This window comes from Aedes albopictus, chromosome 2 (assembly GCF_035046485.1).
Source record: "Aedes albopictus strain Foshan chromosome 2, AalbF5, whole genome shotgun sequence".
Lineage (NCBI taxonomy): Eukaryota > Metazoa > Arthropoda > Insecta > Diptera > Culicidae > Aedes > Aedes albopictus.
This window is the reverse complement of record NC_085137.1, coordinates 221,691,534-221,711,261: the sequence shown is the minus strand read 5'-3', so window position 1 is coordinate 221,711,261 and position 19,728 is coordinate 221,691,534. Positions and strand designations below refer to the sequence as shown.

The 19,728-nt window shown below is 39.2% G+C and overlaps 1 protein-coding gene across 2 annotated transcripts in view; it reads left to right on the top strand.

The window, feature by feature from the left end:
- LOC134287927 (cholinesterase) overlaps nucleotides 1-19,728 on the top strand; it is a 45,754-nt gene that overhangs the window by 11,419 nt on the left and 14,607 nt on the right. For both annotated transcript variants that reach the window (XM_062851182.1, XM_062851183.1), the window contains exons 2-3: nucleotides 4,569-5,516; nucleotides 19,260-19,395. In XM_062851182.1, the coding sequence (XP_062707166.1) occupies nucleotides 5,215-5,516; nucleotides 19,260-19,395 (438 nt within the window). In that variant the 5' untranslated portion in view covers nucleotides 4,569-5,214. The remainder of the gene's footprint in view (nucleotides 1-4,568; nucleotides 5,517-19,259; nucleotides 19,396-19,728) is intronic.

Here is a 19,728-nt window from a genome sequence, read left to right as displayed (position 1 = left end):
ACATTACCCTAACTTGACAAACCGGATGTCACTAGGGTTCGGTTTGGTAGATCTTGAACCGTAACGCAACACATAAAGGCGATCTACCTACGTTACGGGCTCCGTTAAAGATCGAGCATATTTTAAACCCCCTCAACCATTCATCCATCAGCACGGGTCGCCTGACACCTTGGATTGGGGTTCCCTGTTTAGTGGACTTTTACCCCTGGAATAGGTGATCCGTAGTGTTATTCTTAGCCAATTGAGACAACCGCTACCGACACTACACAGCTATCTAGGCTGATCGGGAAAAGAAGTTAACATTGATGGTTAACTTCATATGGACCCGAACAGCCGGCAAGATAGTTAACTTCGTGTTACGGCGAACTTTATTCGATCGTAGGGTTCTGCGGAGTCCAAAGTAAGCACGATTTCCTGCCACAATGCGCCTCTGAATTTTTCTGCTGGTGTCGTTGTCGGCGGTCACCAGTGTGCTCAATTACACGAATTCTTCAACCGCCTCGATTTCATCACCGTCGATATAAATTCGGGGTGGCGGGCGCGGGGATTCCTCCTTGGTGCCCTTTGCCATCATGTACTTTGTCTTCGACACATTAATGACTAATCCGATTCGCCTGGTTTCACTCTTTAGTCGGATGTATGTTTCCACCATCGTCTAAAATTTACGAGCAATAATATCAATATCGTCAGCGAAACCAAGCAGCTGAACGGACTTCGTGAAAATCGGCTCACTCTTGTTTATCCCCGCTCTCCTTATTGCACCCTCTAAAGCAATGTTGAACAGCAAGCACGAAAGACCATCACCTTGCCGTAATCCTCTGCGAGATTCGAAGGGACTCGAGAGTGTCCCTGATACTCGAACAACGCACATCACTCGATCCATCGTTGCCTTGATCAATCGTATCAGTTTATCCGGGAATCCGTTTTCGTGCATAATCTGCCATAGCTGTTCTCGATCGATTGTATCATACGCCGATTTGAAATCGGTGAACAAGTGATGTGTGGGCACGTTGTATTCGCGGCATTTTTGCAACAGCTGGCGGATGGCGAACATCTGGTCCGTTGTAGCGCGTTCACCCATAAATCCAGCCTCGTGGGGCAATACGAACTCTCTTGCAATCGGTCATAGACGGCGGCATACAATTTGAGAGAGTATCTTGTAGGCAGCGCTCAGTAGTGTGATCGCGCGACAGCTCCCGCAATCCAACTTGTCGCCCTTTTTGTAGATGGGATACACGATACCTTCCATCCATTCCTCCGGTAATACTTCCTCCTCCCAAATCTTGGTAATGACCCAGTGTAGTGCTCTAACCGGTGATCTGCTCCAGCAGCTTTGTTGTTTTTCAACTGACCAACCTCCTCCTCAATCTCTTGAAGGTCAGGGGCCGGAAATCTTTCGTCCTGTGCACATACTCCTAGCTCTGTTACTACGCCACCTTCAGTACTTGCAACATCGCCATTGAGGTGCTCATCGTAATGCTGGCACCACCTTTCGACCACCTAACGCGCGCTCGTGAGAATATGTATTTCCGTGATTATCTCGGCACATGTCGGCTTGTGGCACGGAGCCTCTGCGCGAGCGGTTCAGCTTCTCGTAGAACTTTCGTGTGTCCTTAGCGCGGTACAGCTCTTCCATCGCTTCGCGATCTCGTTCTTCCTGCTGGCGCTTCTTCATCCGAAAGACTAAGTTCTGCCTGTTCCGCGCCTGTCTGTAGCGTACCTCATTCGCTCTCGTACGGTGTTGCAGCATTCTCGCCCATGCTGCATTCTTCTCGTTTTTCAACTGTTCACATTCGCCGTCGTACCAGTCGTTTCTGTGATTCGGAGTCGCGAAGCCTGGTGCTGTAGCCGAGATACTATCTATGGCGGATCGAATATCCCTCCAGCCATCTTCAAGCTGCGCCAAGCTGCTCTTCCGTTGGTAGGGCCACTGCTAACTGCTGCGCGTAGTCATGAGCAGTGTTGGTAAAAACTCAAAATCTCGAAACTCATGGTTGAGTTTTTTCACGCGCGATTCTTGACTCGCCAAACTCACTGCCGTAAAAATCAAGCATGATTTGACTCATGATTTCACTCATTGCTTTATTTCTCGGTTTGTTTATTATTTGCAACGAAGTGTTGACGGTTGTATGACAGAAAGAGACCATATCTTGCATGTAAAAACATTAAGTGTCGTTTAAATTGATTTGGATTCGTTTTACAAGCGAACGAGTTTTCGGCGCTTGACTCGCGAGAGCGAGATTTTGCATGAAAATCTCGCGCGTGAGAAAATGATTCAGAATCGCGCGCGAGTTTGCTCACGCAGGAGCGGTTCATGAGTGAGACTTGAGTGTGATTTTACCAACACTGGTCATGAGCCACTTCTACGTTACGCAGCTGCTCGATGTTGAGCAGTGGTGATAACTGTCAAAAGTTTTGAGCGCATGCATACAGCGACTCAGTAATGATCCGAATCTATATTCGCACTGCGGTATGCGCGGACATTGATTATATCCGAGAAGAATTTAACGTCGATTAGAACGTGGTAGATTTGGTTTTCTGTTTGATGGTCGGGTGATCTCCAGGTGGCTTTGTGGATATCTTTGTGGGGGAAGAAATGCCCGCTTTTCCACACTTTCTGTCCAGTCCAACAAAGTGCCTGTAACGCCACGATGTCGAAATTGCGGGGATGTAGTTCGTCGTAAATTATCCTGTCACATCCTGTGAAACCTAGTGACTTGCAATTCCATGTTCCAAGTTTCCAATCGTAGTCCTTGTTTCGTCGCGTGGGTCTTTGCCGATTGTATCGAGTCATATCTTCTCCTATGTTATTCGCAATGAAGATTTTTACGGGTTGCTTATTAAGCCTACGCCAACACTCCTGCCTCGCCGGAGGGCCATCGTGCCAGTTCTGTTTAACGTCCCAACCAACACTGAGATGACCATGCTGATGGGGCTACCACCTTGGATCTAGCTGGGCGTGTGTATAGTGTTGTTCAAATTTGACATTAAAGCTTTACATAATTAATTAGTTGTGATGGTATACGGTGCTTCCGGGGAAATCTTGTAAAGAATTCCGGGGAAAACCTGACATAAATTCCAGGGGAAATCTTGTCAAAAATGGCAAGGGAATCATGACAGGTATTGCAAGAGAATCCTGACAGAGATAACAAGAAAAAACCAAAAGGAATTCTGGAGAAATCTTAACAGAAATTCCGAAGGAAACCTAACAAGAGTTCTGGAGGAATCCTAACACGAATTCCAGAGGAATCCTGACAGAGATTCCGAGGGAATCCTGACAGGGTTTCCAGGAGAATCGTGTCAGGGATTCCTGGGGAATCGTGACTGGGATTCCGGGGTGTGGGAATTTGGATCTCGATGAGAATCGCCCAGCGTAAAGACACGATGCACTGCAGCACGTCTGACGTGGTCGAACGCTGATCGAAGAAAGAGGCAGAACCGTGGCCTGCTATGATCTCGTCAGCAGTTGTCAGTCGACTGCGTGGGCGTTACCCCGGATGGGCAATGTGCGTGCATTATCAATTGTCTGTTAACATATTGAGGGAAAAGACTCTAAACACACTGAGAGATGATCATTGTCGGACATATATCACACACGGGGGAATTTTGGCAGGGATTCCGGGGAAATCCTGGCAGTGATTCCGGGGGAAACCTGCTTGGGATTCCGGGGCAATCCTGCCTGGGATTCTGGGGAATTCCTGGCAGAGATTCCGGAGAAATCCTGGCAGGGATTCCGGGGAAAGCAATGCTAAACATGGGTTTAGTTCCGCTATATAGACTGTTTCAGAAATTATAAATACACTTTGTTTATTAAATAGAATGAACTGTGTAGATGATTTCCACCCACTTCTTTCAGAATACAACATATTGTACTCCACATTTTGTATTTTCAGTTGTCATGATATGTATTTTGAAGAACAGTCGAATTATTTAACTTACAAGTAACATTATTCTCCAAGTTTGATTTTCACAATAGTTATTTATGTGAACTGGTAATTGAACGACTGTAGGGTTAATTTAGAGTTTTCCGGCTACGCAGTCTTTAATAAGCTAACGACGTTTGTTGTTATCCCACCAAGCGTCGAAACGTTGGGATAACAACAAACGTCGTTAGCTTATTAAAGACTGCGTAGCCGGAAAACTCTAAAGTTATTTATGTGACGAGTTGCAAAAAGTTGTTTTTTTTTTTCAGCACGAGTCGTACATTTATCCAGCGAGGCTTGCCGAGTCAATCGGTGCCGTAATCGCTTGTTTTCGAATAGGATGAAAATAGGAGCATGAGATTATTGATGGCACACATACCCTATTATGCTATATTATTTTACCACTGTGTGCAACTTCAAATTTTAATCATCTAGTTTTCAGAGCCCTATTTTCTAGCTTTTACAAGAAACATCGACAGAATTAGTATTATTTGCTTCGTTAGAATGTTTACTATAAGAGCTTGAAGATGCATTGTTCAATGCTACTTCATTTAGAAATACTCCCTTACGTGTCGCTCTACATAAAATTCCTCCAAGCATTCAAATTTCATTCAAAATCAATTAACATGATTGTTCAATTTTCAGATTACTCATCGATGTCCATCGTACACTACCGAGAATTTTATGAATGAGCTAGCCAACCCAGAGAACGACCTCAATTAACGCTCACTTCTATGCATCAGAATCTTCGTAGTGACACATGCGTCACACCTGACGGGGGGCAATAAGGCAATACGTGATAACGTGACAGTGGAATCCGAAGTGGTGTTGAATTAGTGAACCGATACCTGCGCTCTCGTAGAACGACCGGAATGTGACTAATAGATTCACCGTTGTGTTATCGTTGCTTGTTTTAAATATCTAAGTTAGTGTTCTGTCGCGCATTCAATAGCCAGCTGCCCGTAGCTGCCGAGTTACTATTGTTGCGAAACATAAACAGTGATATCACCTTGAAACTTGTTATAAGAATAGTAGTGCGCCAAGTAATAACAACGTGAGAAAATACTACGAATACTCATTGCTCCATCGTCGTCGCTGGGGCGCGCACCTAAACACGCAAAGTGGGCTAAACGGGGGTGAATCATACCGCACAATTACGTTCCAACCACACCGGCAATAACAGTTTATAGTGTAGTGAGTCGCAAACACCCAGTCTTGTGGATGGTGCCATCGAATCGACAAATGTGTTGCACTGCTGTTACTGCTGCAACCCGTTTCGCGCATTTCAAGAATGGCTTTAAATACCGGCTGCGAGGCAGCAAAGCGTTACCAACAATCGAACCATTCGGCTAAGGCTACCAACAGCAGTTGGTACGCCCAAGGTGGTTGTAGTGTTCGGAAAAAATGTGTTCATCTGAGTTCCAACATCGGTGGTGCGGGGGTTCACGGGAAGACTTACGTGCTTTTGCTATGCGCTACGGTGTACGTGAGTTTAGCCAGCGGACAGTACCACACGACTCGCGATCCACGATGGTATTCTCGTGAAGGAGACTACAGCTACCATCTACCTAACCCAGGAGATCCGGATTACAGGTATGACTTTTACTTGAGAATATATTTAGTAACAGATAATTGTTTGATCCTACTAACAATGCTGCCCATGGCAAGGAGTTTGTTTGGGACTAGCTATGGGTAAGTTTGAAAATATAAGTGGAACTAGAACGACGACATCAGACATTTGCGCTGATGTGGTTTAACAAGTCTTATATTATGTCGAACATTTTCCAATTGAGCTTTCGCTTATTAGAGCTTCGTTGAACAACCGGTATGAAATATTTCGTGACTTTTGATCTAGGATATTCCAATAAAGGCACCTGAACCCATACATACTTCAAAATTGTCAACAGAGGATTAGGGGTGGTATCAACATAAAAAAACAAACTATTACGTTTAGTTAGAAGAGAAATAAAAACCTTGTAAAGTGTTCACACAACTTTGCGATTTTTTGTAAAACATAACAAATGTTCAAAATAGATGTAAAATCTGTAAATATGCTTCATCTGATACTCATCTGAAATTCATAAACACATTAAAACTATACCTAGCATAAACCTACACGATAGAAAAGTAAAGCAGGTGTGAGTAACATTCAATTAAAACTGAGCTATTCTGACACAACACATAAACTGTATTAAATGCTTAGATCTTAAATATAAATACAGTTATCTAGGCTGTAGTTGATCGTCACTATTAGACTCTAATTTAATAAACGCTACGGAAAGTATAATTTCAGGTCTCGACGTAATTCGATAGTTTGAAAATTATTGATGATTTTGTGATAATTTGTTTGCCAATGAGAGCTTTTATGGAATTGGAGGTTTTGAGTCCTAACGCATGAATTCTTTTAGATAGACATACGATTTCAAATAATAATGAAAATTTCTCTAAGAGTTCAATGGAAGTTCTACATGTCCTCTGATCAGGCAATATAGTGGTTTAATAGTACCAGCCAGCTTATTTTGGATGACGACAAAGTGCTACACCCATCACAGAATATCCAATTGTGCGCATATAAAGCCTGTATCCGCAATAATCGGGACACAAAAGTACGGCAGTAACTCTGTACTGAATCAATAAAAATTGGTCAAAAATTAACTGAGAACTCTTTGGTGTATGTTTATTATTTGTGTAAAATTTCATAAAAATCGATGCATTACTTTTAACTGTGGATGAGAAACAAACAGACGACGTTTTTAAGATTTTGTACAATCATCACCAATTTTCATTCGCATACTAGATGGTTCTTTTCCGCTACAATTCAAAGTTCTGTGAGGATAATTATGAAACTTCGTGAGCAGTCATGATACTTATAGAGACAATTTCTTGCAAAATTTCATCAACTTTAATCAATTGGATTGAAAGTTACTAGTGTTGATAGGGGATAGTGTTAGTGAAAATGTTTCATGTTTTTTATGTGCGATGTTTGCCCATTCATAACTTTTGAATATCTCTGTCAATTTTCATGAAATTTTCACAGAAGGTAGTTGATTATGTGTATATTATGCCTGCAAAATTTGATGATTATTGGTGTAGTACTTTCAACAATACAATCGAAACAATAATGGGTGCTCACTAATTGTTGTCTGAGGGGCTAAAATCACGGTCAGCCCCAATATATGTTTCGACTATAAAATTGTTAATAGTGCATCGATTTTTTTGAAATTTTGCCTGTGTAAGTAAAGTAAATTCAGAGGTTTGTGTGCAAAATTTCAGTCATTTTCTTTATCAAATTCAAAAGTTACAGCGCTGACAAGCTAAACCAGGGGCTGTACAAAATTCAATTGCTCGCGTTCTACTGTTTCATTGCTACAACAAAAGGTACTTCACCGATTCACATTAAATTTTGCAGGTGAAATGAACACATCTTAAGATATTATCAGGCAAAATTTGAGCAATTTAAATGTATCTATTGCAGAGTTACAGCCATATTTCTATGTCCCGATTATTGCGGATACAGGCTTTATTTCAATATAACTCTTTATGAATTCCTCTAGGATTTTTTTCGAATTTTTTTTCAAGGATTCCTTTAGGAATTTCTCAAGGGGTTTCTCCAGGAATTTCTGCTTCGTGAATTCCTCCATGAACGTCTTGTAGGATTACGATAGTGATTGTGTCAGAGCTTGTTCAAACAAAAGCTTTGGGAATTACTTCCACGATTCCTTCAAAAATTCCGCAAGAATACATCGAAGAATTCCTCCAGCATTTTTCCCATAGCTCCATTCAGTAGTTCCGTCATGGATTCTTCCAGAGATTCCTTTAGGAATTCCTCTTGGGATTTCACCAGACATTCCTTCGGAAATTTATCCTGTGATATCTTTAGAGGCTCCTCCAGTGATGGCTCCAGTGCGTTTTACGAGGATTCATTTAAGAATTTCCCCCAGGGATGCCTGAAGGAAATTCACCAGAGATCTTTTGAACTATTTCTGCAAGTATTCCTTCACAGATTTTGTCATGGATTTCTCCATATATGTCTTCAAGAATTCCACTAGAGATTACTCCAATAATTCCATCTGGAATCATTCGAAGCATTTCTGAAGGAATTTCTTCCAAGATTTTGTTCATAAAATTCTACCATAGATTATTCAGAAATGAATCCAGGAATTCCTTCTACAAAAAAAACCTTTGGAAGTTCATCCATGGATTCTAGTCGTCCAAAAATTACTGCAAATACAATGGATTCCTCAGAAAAAGGACCAATAAAGGTCCGAAACGTCGGATCAGAGTAAAAAAATACGTTTTAGCTGGTCTTCCGACTGCAAATGCCGAAAACAATTCTAATACATGGATTAGGGTAATTTTTTATCCAAGCCATACACTACGCCAGCAAGCTGATCCCAACGTGATGCAAAAGGAAGGCTTAAAATCTCTCCTTGAATTTCCATAAGATTGCTTCCAGGATTCCTCCTTGGATTGCTTCAAAAAATTCTCCATGAATTCCTTTACTAACTGCTACATGGATTTCCGCAGAAGTTTTTTCACGAACTCTTCTTGCGATTTCTGCAGGATTTTTTCAAGAATTCCTTCTGCGATTTCTTCTGTACTACCTCCTTCCTTTTTATTCTTTCAGTACCGTCAGGAATTCTTCTTGGGATTCATCCATGAATTCCTGCAGGCATACCACCAGGGAATCATCCAGGAGTTCATGCAGGGATTCCTGTAGGCAATCGTCCAGGAATTTCTCTAGGATTTCCTTCAGAAATTGCTCCAGGAATTCCTCCATCGGTTCTTCCAGGAATTTCTCTTGAGAGTCCTCAAGGAGTTATCCAAGGATTCCTCCATGAATTCTTTCAGGAATTATTCCAGGCATTCTTGCAGGTTTTTCTTCAGGCATTCCTTCAGAGATTCCTCCAAAAATACCTCAAAACATTCCTCCATGAATTCTTCCAGAAATTTATACAGGAATATCTCTAGGGATTTCTCTTGGGATTCTGGCAGGAGTTCCTCCTAAAATTTATCCAGAAATTCCTCCAGGATTTAACCCAGAAATTTCTCCAGTGATTCCTTCATGAATTTCTGCAGGAATTTCTTCAAGAATTCCTCCAAGAATTACTCCAGGAATTCCTTCAGGAATTTCTCCAAGAAATGATTCAGGAATTCTTCCTGGTATTCCTCCCGAAATTCCAGAGATTCCTTCAGAAATTCTTCCAGGTCCTCGAGGATTCCATCTAGGGATTTCTATCGGAATTTCGCCAGGGATTCTTCCAGAAATTTATCCCAGAATTCCTTTAGGGATTCCTCCAGGAATTCCTCCAGGCATTTCTCCACGAATTCCTCCAGTAATTCTTCCAGTAATTCTTCCAGGAATTCCTCCAGAGATTCCTTCAGAAATGTCTCCCGAGATTCCAGGAATTCTTCCAGTAATTCTTAGAATTCCTCTAGCGCTTCCGCCAGGAATTTGTCTAGGTATTCCTTCAGGGATTCCTGTTGGCATTCCTCCAGGGATTGCTCCAGGCATTCCTCCAAGCATTCCTCCAAGAATTCCTCCAAGCATTCCTCCAGGGATTCCTCCAAAGATTCCTCCAGGAATTTATCCAGGGATTCCTCTAATAATTCTTCCAAGGATTCCTCCAGGACTTCTGCCAAGGATTCCTTCAGAAATTCCTCTAGAGATTCCAAGAATTATTCCAAAAAGTCCTGAAAGAATCCTACCAGCGATTTCGCCGGGAATTTGTCTAGGAATTTCTTCAGGGATTCGTGCAAGCATTCCTTCAGGAATTCCTCCACGGATTGCTTCAAAAATTCATCCGAGCATTTCTCCAGGGATTCCTCCTCCAGGAATTCCTCCAGCAATTCCACCTGGCATTTCTACAGGAATTCCTGCAAGATTTCCTCCAGTAATTTCTTCAGGAATTTCTCCAGTGATTCCTCCAAGAATTCCTAAAGGTATTGCTCCAGGAATTCCCTTTATGATTCCTTCAGAAATTCACTTCGGGATCTCTTAAAAAGAATATTCAGGGGTTTCTTTCCAAGGATGCTCTTTACAATTTTTCCCCAGGGGTGCCTCCAGGAATACTTTCAGATATTTTGATTTACTTCAAGGATTTCTAGAGGAATTCTTCCAGCGTTTTGAATAGAAATTCTTCAATATAATTTTAGAGGGATGTATACAGGAGCCAGGTAACTCTTGAAAAAGTTATCCAGGAATTCTTCTATATTGTTTTATCCAAGAAAGAAGTTGATCCGCGAATTTGTTCAGGAATCCTTCTATTTTTCAAGAATACTCCATGCAGCCTCTGCAGAAGAATTCGTTCAGAAATTCTTCCTGCTATTCTTTCAAGTATACATCCTGAAATTCTTTTTTTTTCTAAAAATCCTTCAAGAAGTCATCCTTGGAAGTTTTTAGAAGTTTTTCCAGGGATGTTATGAAGGTGTTCCTGTAGAAAGTCATTGTCAAGGGATTCCTTCACAAGTTCTCCCGGGAATTCCTCGAAAAGTTCCTTCAACGATTATTCAAGGATTTATCATGGATTTTATCCTAGGATTCCATCAGGAATTCCACCAGGGATTTATTTTCGAAATTTGTGCAGAGATTTCTCCAGAATTTTCTCTTGGAATGTCTCCAAAAAGTTTCCTAATATTTTTCCAGGGATTGCTTCGGGAATCTTTCCAGCAGTTTATTCAGGAATTCCATCAGTTTGGAGATGAACCAGCCTCGTGCTGAAAATTTCCCTAATAAAGCTAATAATAATATTTCCATCAGGAATCCTTACAATAATTCCTCCAAGGATTCTTTCAGAAATTCTGTTGGAATACGTCCAGGGATTCCTGCTGGTATTTATCTAGGGAATGCACCAGAAACTTCCCTAGGAATTCAATCTTGAATTCCTCCAAATTTTTTTGTTTGAATACATTCCAGCGATTCGTTAAGGAAATCTTCAGGTGGATTCTTTTTTTTTTTCAAGGATTCCCTTATTTGAGTTTTTCGGAAATACCCCAGTAGACTGTCCCAAAAAAAATCGATGTTCGAAAAGTCAAGGTGCTCAACCCTTAAATCAAATATACTATATTAATAATATAACCCACTTCCAGCTTTTTCTGGCGACCCTTCATCCTGTTCTTGTGGCGCCGCTTGTGACGAACGTGGCAACTAAATATTACACTCTAAAAACGTATGCCCTTCAGAATTACACACGCTATCAAAATTAATGAACTAGGGATGTCAATAATCTCTTTAGGGTCTGTGTCAATTGGCGAATTAAAATTAATTTTCACTTAAATTTGACAGTTCGATTATTATTTCCTTAGGAAAACTGTCAAGTTTAAGTGTTGAACTGTCAAATTTAAGTAAAAATTAATTTTAATTCGCCAATTGACACAGACCCTTAGTTATCGATAAATAATATCAAAATGATCAGGGTTTGAATAAACAAATCATATTCTTTGCGTAATAGTTTCTGAACACAACATACCTTTAGTCAAAATGAATCAACAAGTATCCCCATTAGCTATAGCAAACTTCCAAAACAAATAAGCCTCTGGAAAAAGATGACAATTGCGAAACGTCAAATTGTGTATGTTCCATCACTGATATACAACAATATAAACTTAATATTTGCTTTGTCTTCAGTATCGCAAAAACAGACTAACCCTAAAAGAACATGTTCTGATTAGCGTTATATCCACTTTTCCAGGAAATAGAATATGTGAATTACACGCTAAGAAAAAGTTACTCTAAAATGAGTAAGATTCGCACAAAACTGAGCAAAACTGGAACAGCTCAAAAAATGAGTAAATTGCATTTCCAGCGATGTGAATTTTCTGACCGTGTATATCTAAATTTTTCGCTCGAGATCCAAGTTATTACTCAACGAGATATACGGATCTAGTATCATGTAGATACTTTCAGACGATTTTGTTTGTTCAAATTGAATCTTGTACATTTTACAATTGAATCTAAATATGAATGACGACCTTAACAAAAGGAAATATCATGTGGTTTAATTTAAGGTTGATTGCCACGTTTGGCGCTAGATGGTGCTGTAAGCTGTTCGCCAATTCAATGTATGGGGAATGCAGAAGTGAATCATATTGTTTACATAATATATTTGCTTAAATGAAAGATATGCAGATTTAAAGCATTTTTGTAGAATATTTCGATTTTCTAAAAAAATCGTTTAGATGTTTCGCCAGGGCAATTTTTGAAAAATGATCTTTTTTATGAAAATTTTCAAAAAATATGTTTTACGTAATTGATTTGATTTTTTGTAAATATTTTTGTATTTTTCTATGTACTTATAGCCATTCTTTATGAGTATTAGTTTTTGAAATATTATGTTTATATTGACGGTAGAACCTTTTTTGTGCTGATAAAAGGTCTATTTTTAAGCATTCTCTTCAAAATTTGCTCAAAAATACAAGTACTATTTTTTTATTTTCAACCATGGAAATTTCACCTGATAGTACTATTCATATGCGCCATTTCTCTAGAAAAAAGATTTAAAATATCTTGTCTAGAAGCTGAGATATTACGCTTTTAGTGAATGAACAATATTTCAAATATTTGAAAAACTTTGTAAGTTGGTCTTTGTGCCACTTTAATGTATGTATATCAAAAAGATTGGAAGTAAGTGGATTTTTCATCCTGAACATTGCAGGTAGAATCAATTCTTTTTTTTTTAATTTCAACAAAAATTGAGAATGCAAACGGTATGGGAGGAATATGCATACATTTAAATCACAAAAAAATATGTGTAATTTGTGAAAAATGCTGTTTCTCTGTTAAATTTTAGACTATTCAAAGCAAAACAAAACTTCATACAAGTCAATGCATCAGTAAGTGTCAAGGTAAATGTCCGACATTGTGGTGCATAGTTGATTGGACAAACGCCGTTTGTCATACAAAATTGCCAACTTTGAGATGCTATAACTATATTTTCTTCAATGAAATGAGTTCAAATTTTGACACGAAACTACAAATAATGCTTAATTTCGCGTATGAGAAATACTAAACGTTTCTGATCACATATATTGGCGCTGCAAGGCAACTAAAATGTACAGTGACCCCACACCGATGCATCACCTTAAATTTTGTACACTATTTATGAATCACCATGTTGATCAAACGGAGTGATCCATAAACTGTGGTCATTTTTGCCGATTCATAAATTGTGGGGTCACTGTACAAAACTGATCGGACAGCAACACACGTGTATATTAAAGAGCTGCGTTGTCCGATCACTTCTTCATATTTTGGTTGCCTTGCCACGCCCAAACTTTTGATCAAAAATTACAGTTGACTCTCTACATCTCGATATCGAAGGGATCATCGAGATCAAGGATCGGTATATTCGCCTCACTCCATTCATATTCACTCCTCTTTGCTGAAGCGAATCGAGAAAGATGCAGCAAACGGATCGTCGGGATCAAACACGCAACCCCATCACCAGTGGGAAGCGATGAGCCAGCTGCTTGACATGAATATTCGTTGCCATTTGTCGCAGTTTGGATCGCAAGCGAATGAATGAATGACGAATGGTGAAGAATGCTGGTGAGCGATCGAAGCGGCTATTATCATAAGTAGAAGAGAATTTCTGCATGTAATGCATACATTTTTACTGTATTGTTGCTGAAATGCTAGATTAGCAAAGAAAATAATTCGAAAACATCAATAATTATAATTATAATTATAATATAATTATAATTATAATTATAATTCGTATGATTCGTATGCACAATATCAATCGCATCACTCACGAATCGCATTCGCTTGCGATGCGAATGTGGACGAATGAATAATTTCCAAGTGTGGCTTCCCACCGTTCGCCGGAGTTTGCTGTCGTCGCTGACAAGCACACACACAAATTCAAGCGACAACCGTTCGCTGCTGACTGTCTTCGAATGTGGAAGAAGATGAAAAGTGGAAATCAGGAACCCTGATCGAGATAGGGAGAGATCGAATAGTAGGATTTATTTGTAATGCACACTACATTGAAAAAGCCTTCATTACTAGGAAAAACCGTCAACAAACAGATGTCACCTCGCCTTTTCATAATGTTTTGCACCTAGAAAAAATGGTCTAGCAACCTGTGAAAATGGCCATATCGACATATGGAGAAAAAATCTATAACAAAACCAAATTAGATCGCATCGATATAGGGAGATATCGAGATAAGGAGGTATCGTCATACAGAGAGGTTAAATGTATGCAGATTGAAGGGACCGATCAGATCATCGAGATAGGGAGAGATATCGAGATGTAGAACATCGACATGTGGAGAGTCGACTGTATTTGTATTTTGTATCAGCATATTTGAAGTTTCACGTGAAAATTTGAGATCCTTAAGCATTGAGGAATCAATGTTTAAACATCAGAAAACTAAGTATTTCCAAAAAAATAATTTATATGGTCTTTAACATTATAAATTTATTTAGAATCAATTTTAACTTTATTAGGGTTTTTATATTAATACCACTGAATAGAATGATCATTCCTATTCAAAAAAAAAGGGCGCAGTAGTCGGGGATTCCATGAAATAATCTTGAATTAAATACGTTGCTATCAGTAATCACGACACCCGTCAATGTTGTAGTTATTCACATAAAAGCTTTTCATGAATCTACTGCCAACCATCCCAGAATAAAAAACAATCCATGTTTGAACCATATACCAAGTAAAGCTTTTATTTTGAGCCTAACCTTGTTTAATATACATACATTAAAGTGGCACAAAGACCAATTTACAAAGTTTTTCAAATATTTGAAATATTGTCCATTCGCTAAAAGCGTTATAGCTCAGCTTCTAGACAAGATATTTTACATCTTTTTTAAAAGAAATGACGCATATGAATAGTACTATCAGATAAAATTTCCATGGTTGAAAATAAAAAATAGTACTTGTATTTTTCTAGCAAAATTATTTCAAAAACTAATACCCATAAAGAATACCTATAGGTCCATTCTAAGAATGAACTCTACAACTAAATTGGGATTTTTCAACAAAATTTCAAAAGGACTTACGACTTCCTTGTTGAAATATTGTCTTCTATGCACAATTAATACTGGACAGTCACATAATAAATGTTTTGAGGTTTCAATTTCACAGTTACAAAAACGACAGATATCAATTTGAAACCGGTTAATCTTTTTTAAACGATATCTGGCCGGGCAATGTCCTGTGAAGAGCCTAGTGATTATGCTCAGAGATTTTTTATTTAGATTTAGTATTTTTTCTGTAATTTTACGCTTTATAAACAGTTTTGACTGCTTTGCATTTTCCATTGTGATCTAATTCGACTGTATCATTTATTGTTCCCATTTATTTAATTTCCAACTGTATTTCACATTTAGAAACACCACAGAAAGGTTCAGGCCCCATGAAATGAACACCTGAACCTTCTCTAGCAAGTGAATCATCTTTTTCATTACCATGTATTCCACAATGACCTGGAACCCAGTACAGATTAACCTGGTCATAACGGACAACTTTTTCAGCAGTCCTATACATTCCCACAGTTTGGACTGGCATACATACATTTCAAAATCATTCTTTATGAATTCCTACAGGATTGTTTTTTTTTAGGAATTCCTCAAGGCAAGGGGTTTTGTCAGGAATTTCTGCTTCGAAAATTCCTTCATGGACGTCTTGTAAGATTCTGATAGTGATTGTTTCAGGGTTTGTTCTAACAAAAGCTTCAGGAATTCCTCCAGTGATTGTTTCAGTGATTTTTGAGGATTCATCCAGAAATTTCTCCAGAGATGCTCAAAGGAATTTCATCAGAGATATTTTGGAGTATTTCTGCAGGTATTCCTTTACAGATTTTTTCATGGATTTCTCCATATGTTCCTTCTAGAATTTCGCTAGAGATTGCTCCAATAATTCCATCTGGAGTCATTTGAAACAGTTCTGCAGGAATTTCTTCTGAGAATTCTTAAAGAAAATTCTACCAGAGATAATTCAAAAATGAATCTAGGAATCCCTTCATCCTAAGATTTCATCAATATTTCGTCCAAAAGTTATTGGTTTCCTTCTGATTTTTTTTTTTCAGAGATTCCTACTAAAATTCTTCCCAAAAATTTATTTAAAAATCTCTCCTGGGATTTTCTAAGGAATTACTCATGGGGTTGTTTCCTTGGGTTTCTTCATGAATTCTTGTAGTAACTGCTACAGGGATGTCTCCAGAAGTTTTTTCACGAACTGATCTTGGGATTTCTGCAAGATGTTTTCAAGAATTCTTTCTGCGATTTCTTCAGTACTACATCTATCCTTATTGTTCCTTCAGTACTACCTCCTGGAATTTCTTCAAGAATTCCAACGAGATTTCTTCTGGAATTCTTCTTGGAATTCATTCATGAATACCTTCTGGAATTCCTCTACAGATGCTAACAGAAATTCCTCCAGAAATCCCTCAGGCATTCCTTCAGGATTTTATCCAGGGAGACCTTCGGAAGTTCATGCAGAGATTCCTCTAGGTAATCCTCCAGGAATATCTTTATGGATTCCTACAGGAGTTCCTCGAGAGATTCCTCCAGGAGTTCTCCAGGGATTCCTCCATTAATTTCTCCAGGAATTATTCCTGGCATTTCTCCAGGACTTCCTCCACGAATAAATCCAGGCATTCTTGCAGGGATTCTTTCAGAGATTTCTACAAGAATACCTCAAAGGATTCCTCCAGGAATTCCTCCAGGCATTCTTCCAGAAATTCCTCCAGGGATGACTGGAATTCATTCTGTCATTCCTCAAAATATTTCTCCAGGAATTCCTGGAGAGGCTCCTGCAGAAATTACCTCAGGAATTTCTCCAAGAAATGATCCAGGAATTCTTCCTGGCATTCCTCCCGGAATTTCTACAGAAATTTCTCCAGGAAATCCTCTAGAGATTCCTTCAAAAATTTCTCCAAATTCTCCAGGAATTTCTCCAGTGATTCATCTAGGAATTCCTCCAGGGATTTCTCCAGACATCCCGGAATTTCTTCCCCAGGAAGATCTCCATGAATTCTTCTAGTGATCCCTTTAGTGATTCCTCCAGGAATTTCTTCTCTAGGAATTCTGCCAGGGATTCTTCCAGGAATTCATCCAGGTATTTCTCCCTGAATGTATCCTAGGGATTCCTCCAAGAGTTCAAAAAATCTTCCAGAGATTCCTCTAGGAATTCCTCCAGGGATTCCTTCAGAAATTCCTCCAGAGATTCAAGGAATTCTTCCAGTATTTTTTTCAAGAATTCCTCCAGGGATTCCTCCAGGAATTCCTCCAGCGATTCCGACAGGAATTTGTCTAGGAATTTCTGCAGGGATTGCTGCAGGCATTCTTTCAGGAATTCCTCCAGGGCAGTTCTTCTGGGATTCCAAGTATTCCTCCAAGGACTCCTTAATGATTTCCTCCAGGAATTCATCCAGGAATTCTTTCAGTAATTCTTCCAGAGATTCCTTCAGAAATTCCTCCAGAAAATTTAGGAATTCCTCCAAGAACTCCTTCAGTGATTCCGCCCGTATTTTATCTAGGAATTTCTCCAAGGGTTTCCGCAGACATTGCTTCAGGAATTCCACCAGGGATTCCTCCAAGCAGATCTCCAGAGATTCCTCCAAGCATTCCTCCGGCCATTTCTCCAAAGATTTCTCTAGGATTCCTCCAGGTATTCCACCAGGCATTTCTACAGGAATTCCTCCAAGAATTCTTCCTACATACATTCCTCCAAGAGTTCGCCCAGAGAATCATCCAGGAATTCCTCCATGCATTGCTCCGGGAATTCCTCCAGTGATTGCTCCCGGAGCTACCCATGATTCCATCAGAAATGCATCTCGAGATCCCTTCAAAAATTTATTCACGGGTTTCTTTCCAAGGATGCTCCTGAGAATTTCTCCAGGAGTGACTTCAGGTATACCTGCAGATTTTTTGGATTACTTCAAGGATTTCTAAAATAATTCCTCTAGCGATTTGAATAAAAATTCTTCAAGATAATTTTACGGGGATGCATACAAAAACCAGGAAACGTTCCAAAATGTTATCCAGGAATTCTTTTGCAATTTTTCCAAGAAAGTAGTTCATCAACGGATTTGTTCAGGAATCCATCCATGAATTATTCTAAGAATACCCCTGCAGCTACTGCACAGTAATTTCTTCAGAAATTGGTCCTGCGACTCTTTCAAGAATAGGTATATCCTGGTATTCTTTTTTTCTCCAAAAATCATTTAAGAACTTATCCGTGGATTCCTTCAGGCAATCGCCCAAAGATTTTTTTCTTTTAGAAGCTTTTCCAGGGATGTTTTGAGGGTGTTCCGTTAGAAAGTCCTTCTGGAATTGTTCCAAAAAAATTTCAGTGGGTTCTTTCAAAAGTCCTTCCGGGAATTCCTCGAAGGAACGATTCCACCAGGAATTTCACCAGGGATTTCTTTTCGAAATTTGTGCAGGGATTTCTCCAAGAAATTTCCTAAAAAAAATTCCAGGGATTGCTTCGGGCATTTTTCCAGCAGTTTCTTCAGGGATTCCATCAGAAATTCTTACACTAGTTCCTCCGAAGATTCTTTCAGAAATTTCTTCAGGTGGTTCTTCAGGAAATCATCCAGGGAAGACTCCTTTCGAATTCTTCTAGGGATTCCTGTCGGAATTTCTCTAATGAATGCACCAGCAATTCCTTCAGAAATGTCTGTTTGAATACATTCCAGTGATTCGTTCTGGAATACTTTTAGGTGAATTCATGAATTTTTCCAAGGATTTTATTATTTGAGAGTTCTCCGGGAATACCTCTAGGAAATAATTCAAGAATTTTTCAAGGCATTCCCTTTAGGAGTTCCTTCAGAGATACCTCGATGGTTTCCTCCATTGATAGTTATAAGAGCCATATAGCATTTATAGGAATGCCTTCAAGAATTCTTACAAGCTTCCTTCCGGGAATACGTCAATTGATATTTCTATAGGATTATGCTCTGAGCTGAGTACATGCAGTATATGAGTTTGCAATACAACTGAAGGTCTATTGTTAGAGAAACATAAATCTAAGACATTTCAAAATTTTCAATAGGCATTAGGCATCCCTGGACGCTGTTGATTTTTAGCATTTGATTATGTATATACAAAACACTGATTGGTCATTTTGCCCCACCCCCAAAACGCAATTTGAAAACTTTAAGTTTTGCAATATTTATAGCTCTATTCGGCTTTCAACGATTAGGTTTTGTTAGTTAAAGTTCAAATGAAGATTACGAATTGAAATTACACATTAATTTCGCTTAATGTACTAGATTTGGTGACAAAATGGTTAAGCTGCTCACTATGCACCGCCTACCCCTATGTTCTTTTCTACACCTAGTAATCAATCAAACTCTACCCGTTTCATTATTACAGAACCTACACCTATAACAATCGACGGTATGGATACTACCAACCGAATGGATACGGTCAACAGTATCCAGGCCAAAACTTACCGGGTCAGTATCCGCAAAACACTGGCCTCGGAGAAGATCGATTCAAGTATGATCCGGTAAGTACAACCATAAAATGCCTACAAAAAAGTTATTTATCATTGACCTAGTTGCACATCCCAAGAACGTTGAGAATGAATGTATTCTATGTAAAGGCTGGTCGACCAAGCGCCGCGTTGCAAATGACCCATGCATAATTAGCAATCTGTACAAATGATTCATTTTCTCATTCATCTTCAGTCATAATAAGCTAAAGCAGATGTATAGTAAGTCCTACAGCTGCAATAAACTGCCCATAAACGTACTTACAGTAGATTGCATTCATCTACTGACGACGTGGGTGTAAAATTACATCTTTAGCATCGTTTTGCATTACCTTTCGATCCGTCGGC